The sequence below is a fragment of the Phialemonium atrogriseum genome, assembly GCF_030411735.1.
Source record: "Phialemonium atrogriseum strain 8032-3 unplaced genomic scaffold QBC33scaffold_19, whole genome shotgun sequence".
Lineage (NCBI taxonomy): Eukaryota > Fungi > Ascomycota > Sordariomycetes > Cephalothecales > Cephalothecaceae > Phialemonium > Phialemonium atrogriseum.
The window spans coordinates 546,824-555,709 of NW_026848156.1; the positions used below are offsets into that span (position 1 = coordinate 546,824).

At 42.3% G+C, this 8,886-nt stretch overlaps 1 protein-coding gene across 1 annotated transcript; it reads right to left on the reverse strand.

The window, feature by feature from the left end:
- Nucleotides 1-6,547: 6,547 nt before the first annotated feature.
- Nucleotides 6,548-7,206, reverse strand: QBC33DRAFT_544621 (uncharacterized protein). The gene has a single exon (XM_060428472.1). It carries the CDS (start codon nt 7,110-7,112, stop codon nt 6,690-6,692), a length of 423 nt encoding a protein of 140 aa, XP_060281756.1. The 5' UTR covers nt 7,113-7,206; the 3' UTR covers nt 6,548-6,689.
- Nucleotides 7,207-8,886: the final 1,680 nt, after the last annotated feature.

An 8,886-nucleotide genomic window follows, 5' to 3' on the forward strand; every position in this document is an offset into this window, starting at 1 on the left:
ATAGCCACTGCCTTAGCTACAACAGCCGCAGCCCTAAGTGTAAAACCAACTAGCCTGACTAATTAGTCTGTCAATTCCTTGGCATACGCTGCTGCACTTAGACTACCAGCCTCACTTCCAATCTAAACCTTTAGCCTAACTGCTACTCCTTTCAACGCAGTTGGCGCAAAGTTTAACCTAACTGACACTACCAAGGCAGTCGCCCTAGGCCTGCCAAAACCACTGCACCTGCAACCTGCTAAGGTTGCGCAGGAGAGCAATAAGGCTTTGCTAGCTCTCTCCAACACAGTATTTGCAATCACGCAAAACCTAGCTACGCTAGCAGCTTTACTAGAAAGCCTAGCCCAGGAGGACGCAGCCTTAGAAAGTCCACTAGTAGAAAAGCCAATCGTTACCCCAACCTCTAGCTTACTAGAAATCAAGACCCCAACCAACCTACCTAAGCAAGTCACTAAAGAAGGCATACATATATATACTGCCAACAAACAACTAGCTTACAAATTAGCCTAGCTAGTCAAGCGTTTCCAACAAATTTAGACTAACAACAGTCTAATCAGAGTCCCTAACAACCAACTCCTTAAGATCCTACTAGTCAACAGCTAGCAAAACAAAAAGATTGCTTCTAGGCTATACCCTCTTAAAATCAAGAACCAAGAGGTAGTTAATCAAACCTTTAACGCCTTACACAAGAAGGACTATATAAAGCAAGTCAATAAACCTACACCCTTTGCAATACTAGTCTTTGTAGTCTAGCGTAAGGCTTACAGAGTCAAAAAGAGCCATATAGTAGTCAATCTACAACTAATCAACTACATGGCAGTCCCTAACTACTACCTCTTGCTGCTGTAGCAAGACATAATAGCTTTAATTTGCAGCAAATAATACATTACTGTCATCAACGCAACCTCCTTTTTCTACCAATTCCTAGTAAACCCTAAATCTCAAGACTAATTCACCCTAATCACCTATCAAAGGCTAGAATAGTCAAAGGTTGCATTGATAGGCTTTTAGAATTCGCTAGCCTACATCTAGCGCTTTATAGACTAACTTTTAAAGCCTTTCAAGGATTACTGCCACGCCTTTATCGACAATATCGTCATATACTTTAAGACTAAGGAAAAGCACCTAGAGCACCTAACATGCATATTCAACCTCTTTATCAAATACAATATTTTAATCGCCTCAAAAAAGTCTTACCTAGGCTACCCTTCTGTCAAGCTCCTTGGCTTTTGCATTGATAGATTTAGACTATCTACAACTTGGAAGCGCCTAGAAGCTATTAGAAATATCGCCTTTCTAGCCTAGCTTGCTAGCTTCAAACAGTATATCAGTGCCACTAGCTTTCTTTATCACCTAATCCCTTACTACGCTTAGCTTGCCAAACTGCTGCAGCAGCAAAAGAAGGCCTTACTAGCCAAGAGTCGCAAAGATGGAAAGCTAGAACCTAGCGCAATCAACTATTAAAAAGCCTACTGTCAAAAGATATACTACAAGCTTACAAAGACCAAGATCTTCGCATTCAATGCCTTGCAAAAAGCCCTTACCAAAAACACCGTTTTAGTCTATTTCAATCTTCAAAAGCTACTATTTATACAGCTTGACAGCTTACTAGAAAATAGCTTTGGCATTATAGTCTTCTACCTCAAAGACAGTCATGACTAGAAGCCTAGTCATAAGATACTCTTAGCAGTAGTTTAGCCTATAATGTTCATCAGCTAGACCCTTTCTAGCGCCAAGCAACGCTATAGACTTTCCAAATTAGAAGTCAGCTGCCTAGTCTACGCCATGCAAAAGATTAAGACAATAATTTAATTGTTAGAGAAGCTAGTAATTATACTAACTAATCACTTGGCTACCAAAGAAATTGTAAAGCAGACCACTTTCAATACCTTGTCTACTAATCAAGCTAATCGACAACTAGTTACTGCCTTGATTTACCTATCGCAATACCCTCTGCAAGTCTACCATATTGCTAGCAAACTTAATATAGTCCCTAACGCATTGTCCTAACTAAAGATAATCGATTTAGCTGCAAAGCCTAAACCTACAGCTATACCAACCCTTAACAACATCCTGCCTAACAATAGTTAATACATTGCGCAGTCTAATAACACATGGCTTGCCTCTAAAGCCCTAATAGGTCTCAAATTAAAGGAACGCTTCCATACTAGTTATATCGCAGACTTAAGCTACGCAAATATCCTTAAGGATTTGCATAGTGACAACAAAGTCATTAAGAATGCTTCTCTAGCTAAAGCAGCCTTTGCGTTTAAGCTAATCAACAGTCTCTTATACTATACAATGCACAATAGTTCCCAACAGCTTTATATACCGCAATTGTTATACTACAAATTCCTAGCCTTTGCTTACAATAAAAAGCACCACTTTGGCTACAAACGTATGCTACAAGAGCTAGATTAGTACCAGATGCACCAAAAGCGCCAGGAGGTTAACTAGTATATCACCAACTGCCTTGCTTGCAAGGTCAACCATACCAACAATAGCAAACTGCCTGGTAATTACTAGCCAATTCAGACCTAACCAGCCTCTATGCAGGTGGTAGCAATTGACTTTATCATAGGTCTACCAAAAGTCTCTTTAGCTAGCACTCCCTAGCAGATTCTAGGTTACAAGACTTACAACACCCTACTCACAACTACCAATAAGTTCACCAAAAGGTCTCTACTAATTCCAAGCTATGCGACTTATATAGCAGAAGACTAGGGATTAGTATTTACCTAGACCCTACTACTCTTAGACTAGCCTATCCTATGCAAAATCATCTCTAATCAAGACTCTAAATTCCAGTCGAAATTCTAGAAAAGGCTGTAGGCTAGGTTTAACACCAAGTTAATGATAACAACAGCATACCACTTACAAGCTAACAGCCTGTCAAAGCGCAAGAATTAGACTATGGAAGTAGCTATTCGATTCTACTGCTTTACCAACCCTAAAGACAACTAGGTTAACATCATTCCTATACTCTAGTAGAATCTCAACAACATGCACAACAAAAGAATAGCAGCATCTCCTAACAAAGTCCTCTTTAGCTTCAAGCTTTTAAGCCTTGCCAAGGTAATCGCTAGTGTAGGTAACCCTCTAGCCTAGCTTGACCTCATTTGCTTTATCTAATCAGCTATCTAGAAAGACGCTAAGCTAGCAATAACCTTTGCAGCCATACAGGCAAAGCATTAGTATAACTAAAAGCACTGCCTAGTCAAATTTAACGTCAACAACAAGGTTTTTCTCTAACTTCACTACAGCTACTACCTTCTTAGTCAACCTTCTCGCAAATAGTCCTAGCAACATGCAAGACCTTTTACAATTCTCAAGAAGGTTAGCAAGCTAGCCTACAAATTAGACCTCCCTGACAATTGGAATATCCACCTAGTCATTTCAATACAGCACTTAGTCTCAGATACTAGCAACAACAAGAATCCCTATAGCTAGGTTCAGCCCCTGCCAAGCCTAATCAACGTTAGCCCTAACAAGTCTGACAGCAACCTTGACAACCCTAACGCAATATACAAGGTAAAGCAGCTAGTTAGGAAGCAAAAGGTCAAGATCAGCTGCAGCTACATAGCTACAACTTAATACCTAATCAAATAGAAAGGTTAGAGCTACAAGTATAACAAGTGGAAAAAGGTAGCAGATCTAAACCACTCACAACGCCTTATTGACGAATATAAGGCTAGGGCAGGCAAGCTTCTTGCTAAGAAGACTAAAAGCTAGAAAGCCAAAGCCTCCAAGACTACAAAGCTAGCTACTAAGCCAACCAAAAGACTAGCAAAGCCAGCCACTAAGCTACATATATGGCAATCAAGCCATTGCACGCAATAGGCCTGACTTACAAAGACATTGGCAGTCAATTTAACATTGGCACGTGACTCATTTAAGCCAATTACATGTCTTGTTGATTCTAGGATTAGAAGAAGGTTAATCTGTTGTATTGGAATTGATCTTAGGAAATTGACGATTTTGGCGCTGTAGAATCTAGCCTTTTGAATCATTCAAAGGCATCTAGATTTACAATATTTGTACGATTAGATAATCTCTGGATTTTTTAGTGGTAGTGGCTTGACTAGTTAGGCCAATTAAGCCTCTACTAATGGCAGCATTGCCATATGACACTTAAGGGCAGGTAGATCCTTTTTTAAGCCTGGCATATTAATGCGTAAGGCTTGGTAGGGTAGAAAGGATGGTTTCTACTAGCTGTAAATAGACAGTAAAGGCAGGGCCTAAAGTGGCTCTAGTGGCCTGTGACCTAGCCTATGCGCTAGCGCAGGTTAGTCAAAGCCTACGCGCCCTTTGCGTAGAAACCACCGAATATCATCACCACTTTTACTTCGTACAATATCACTAGATTGCTATTGAAGTAGCCCCTTGCCAACGCGCTACCTTGCAACCTCTATAATAGCCTTCCCTATAACAATTCTTCTTGTAACTGCCTGCTAGCAAATTCCTTGCAGTCTAAGACTTTCTCCCATTTACTCCTGCAATAGCAAATGCTAAGCTAAAGCCAAAAGCCTAGGTTATTACACTATACTAGCAGTACTTGACGCTATATAGGCTAGGCTTGTGAAGACTATTGTAATGCTGCTGTCGCAAGACTTAGCTAAGGCTTAGCATCTTCTTCTTGTATCGCCATTGACTTTAGCAATAGGTTTAGGTTATTTCAAAGTTAGCCTTGTAAACAGCTAGCAACTAGAGGGTTCTAAATGCAAAGGTATCAGTCATTTTCGCCCTGCCAAGTAAACAATCTGTCAGTAAAGCTATTTAGACCCAAGGAAAATCACTTACTAGCTGCTATTCAAGATGCCAGTAGCAATCAATATCTAAAAGCTTAAGCTAAGACCTTCTCTAAAGCACCTGCAGTATCATATAATAGCAAAGAAGACTAAGTTAGTCTTTGACAATACATTTGCCTATACATTAACCAATATCTTCTGCCTCTTGCATAGCTATAAGAATAGCCTTAAAAGCTACCTGATACTCTTTAGTAATACAATCTAAAGCATGGTAAAAGATTTGGCAAGGCAGACAACCAAGGTAATCTTTTGTTAGAAAATCCTAGCAGACCCTTTTCTCCTACTTTGCAACCATCTGCTTCAGCTGTTATTCCTAGTCGCTGCATATCTCTCAAAGCGCCTTGACAAGACAAAAGAAGTCGTTGTTACTGTTAAGAAGGTAACCCTTAATATTAAAGTTGCTTGACTTAGTAGATAAAGTAACCCTTATGCCCTAGTTTAAGTAATGCTTGATTAGATACTGCGCCTACTAGTCTCTCAACAGCATCCAAGACTTCTATAGATACTAAAGAATCTTTTTCTAATCAGAAAACTCAGTCTGCAGATAATCCCATGCCTTCTTAAACTTATCTTTAGTCTCTGCAAATACCACAACCTTCTAAAGCTAAAAAACCCTATGATAGTCATAGGGAATATGGTTAGAGGAGTTGGCAGCCCTATCTTAGTAGACTGCTAAGTTGATGCGTTAGAGTGTATTGCAATCTGCCTTATTAAGCTATACCAAAGCTTTCTAAGCCTTGTCATTATCAAAGGACTTAAAGGATAAGTCTGATTGATATTTCCACTTCTTTTTGGCTTAAAGCAATACATTCTAGTTAATATGGAAAATGCAAAGCTATAGCTATGTATTTGGGAATACAGTCTATATTATAAAGTTAATTACTTAAGTTAGTAACTATACAAGCAGTATTAAAAGACTAGGTTGCATACTTTTAACGCTTTGCAAAGCTGATTATCTTAGTTAGTAATTACCATCTGTAGCACTAGAGTGTTAATCTTGGCTTAGATCTAGTCTAAGCCTTCAATTAAAAAGTCAAAAGACTCTCTCTTCTTATCATTGATAAGTCTAAACGCAAGGTTTACCACTATATTAGCGCTAGAGGTTGTAGTAACTACCATAAGAGGATATTAGTTCTAGTTAGTGCTATACGTATTGTTAATAGAAAGGACTTTACTATAGCGCTTTCATATCTTCTCAAACCATAGGAATGTAAAGATAATTCCAAGCAACTAGTCTAGGTTGTTAGGATTTATCTTATAGGCGTAAGTAATGCCTTCTTTATCAAACTGCTTTATCAAAGCACTAGCTAAGGTATAGCCATCTATCTCTTCACGCTATAGCCAATGACAGGCATTGATAATGTCTTTTTAGGTATAGACTATACTAGAAAGGCAGTCCTAGACAATTCCTTCAATATCTTACACTTATATTCCAACTCGCATTGACTACTCTTTAACAATTTAAACAGCTGCATCTATTATCTTCCAGTGCATTGGATAGGCTAATGCGTTGCTTAAGAGCCTATAGTTATAGACCTAGCAAGCTAGGTCTTTGTAGTTGCAGTAGACTTAGCCTTGCTTAGCTTAACCAATCCTAGAGATTACCTAGGCAATTGCAAACCTATAAAAAAGACAGGCAGTCTTACAAGACTTTGTTTAACGTATCGTCAAAGCAGAAGCTTATGTTTGGAAAGATTAGTCGCATCGGATTACATAGCAAATTAGCTTGCCATAGATATAGTCTAACGCATTGCTTTGAATAAAGGCATATCTGTAATCCTTCACCAATTTGTTCAGGTAGTTGTAAAGCTCTTGTATAGTTGCCGCAGAGATATTCAGGCCGTTTTCTTGTAGGATCCTGCCTTCGAGAGGAAGTAGAAGTCAAACGGCAAGGTCACAGTCTTCCTCGCCAGAATCTTCCTCGCCAGAATCTTCCTCGCCGGAATCTTCCTCGCCAGAGGCTTCCTCGCCAGAATCTTCCTCGCTGGAATCTTCCTCGCCAGAATCTTCCTCGCCAGAGGCTTCCTCGCCGGAATCTTCGTTGCCGGGATTTTCGTCGCTATTGCTAGGGGCTTCATCTTCATTGCCAGGGCTGTCTAAAAACCCTTCCCATTCCGATTCATCATTAGAATCGCCATTCTCACTGCTGGAGACTGTCAAATCGATGAACTGCTGTAGGCGTGGCTCTGGGCGTAGCTCTAGGCGTGGCTCTGCGCGCAGTTCTTGGCATAAGTCATATCGAGGACCATATTTGATCAGATCCTCAATATCAGGAAACTCCTCAGAGTCGCTGTCGCTCTCCATCGCAGGTTGGTCAATCGCGCCTGGCAAAGGAGGGTGGTAGGTAGGAAGGTAGGAAGGTGGAAGATTTTCGTAAGGTAGGTAGGTAGGTAGGAAGGTTGAAGGTTGAATTCACTCTAAGTCTGATTCTGCCGGCAGAACCGGCAGAATTATACTCGCACAGACCACAGGCCCTTACCGCCCTTGGCAGCAGCTGTCAGAATATCTGGCGGCCTGGTACCACCTGGAGTGCACAGACCCCCTGCACCTGGAGACAGTTGCCCCTGCACGCGGAGACGAGCTCGGATTTGGCTGGCACTGGCTGCCGCTTTAGGCAGCACTTTTCCCTGGTATTACTACGTCTACTTCTACGTCCATACTTTTTTCACCGTCACCCTTCGCCACCCTAAAAAGCTTCCCTTCTTAAATAGGGGGGACACGCTGAAGTATCCTGGCTTTTTCCCTCTTCCATTGCAAACCGCCAACGCCACCAACGATGGACGGAGTTCCGCAGCAAGACTGTCTGCTCTCAATGGAGCGAGCTCGAGCCTGCACCACCAAGAGTTTGGCCGGATATACGCCTTCCTCTAATAATAGCCGTCGGGACACCAGCCTGTGAAATCGCAGTATCTCATCGGCAAAACAATATGATAACAGGCAAGATTGACAATTTTCCACGAGCTACATTCATCTACCCACTGTCTCTCACGCATTCACCGGCAAAACGCGTCTAATGAAGCAAGCCACAATACACATTCTGTCCAACAGCAGTGCCGAACCCTCCAAGCGTGTCATTTCAGCAAGTGCGAGACCTATAATCTACACATTACACCAGCTAGTGAATCGGCTATATCCAGCTAGCAACGTCTGTTTCGTGTCGCCGATGATGAAAGTCAACTCGTCATGAGTTGTTGCAAGCCAGTGGCTAGCTTCGCCGAAGGCTCTGAGGCAACCAAAAGTCCCTACGAAGCGAGGGGTGTCAGCCGAAGCTGACATTGTGGGTGCATCCCCTCCTTCAGTATACATCATCATGGCCGGAGCTCAGGAAGTCGTAACGTCACAATCATTAGGGGTCTGAGGCAACCGAAAGACCCTACGAAGTGAGGGGTGTCAGCCGAAGCTGACATTGTGGGCACAGCCCCTCCTTCAGTATACATCACCATGGCCGGAGCTCAGGAAGTCGTAACATAAAAATCATTGGGGGTCCTCACCTTGGTAGTTGTACTACCACAACAGCAAGCAGCCGATGATGAAAGCCAACTCGTCGTGAGTTGTTGCAAATCAGTGGCAGCTTCGCCGATGGCTCTGAGGCGTTGAGAAATAATGCTCGCTGAATGGACGAGGAGCGATGGGTACGACAAGTGTCTAATGCGACTGACGTTGTATATGCATCACACGAGGGTATGGCAAATATTTTCGGTCAACTGGGCCTGGAAGACTCACGGCATGGAGGAAGTCAGTCGAAGAAACCACGGTCTGCTTGTCTTGACCGAAGATCTGAGGAGCCAAGCGGATAAATACGAGTCAAGGGGAACAGGCCACTATACAACTGATGCAGAGAACTGTACTGATATTTGTGTTGAGAATGTTATAGGTACCTGGTGATGGATGGTCTCCAGGGCAGGACATGAAGGAGAAGGCGTGAAGTGCAGAGTGCGAAAGGAGAACCTGGAAAGGAAGACGTTGGGAAGAGGGTGTCGAGGAGAGGGTGTCGAGGAGAGGGTGTCGAGGAGAGGGTGTCGAGGAGAGGGTGTCGAGGAGAGGGTGTCGAGGAGAGGGTGTCGAGGAGAGGGTGTCG

Coding starts and splice junctions, on each gene's coding strand:
- QBC33DRAFT_544621 (XM_060428472.1), bottom strand. CDS start 7,112: ATGGAGAGCGACAGCGACTCTGAGGAGTTTCCTGATATTGAGGATCTG.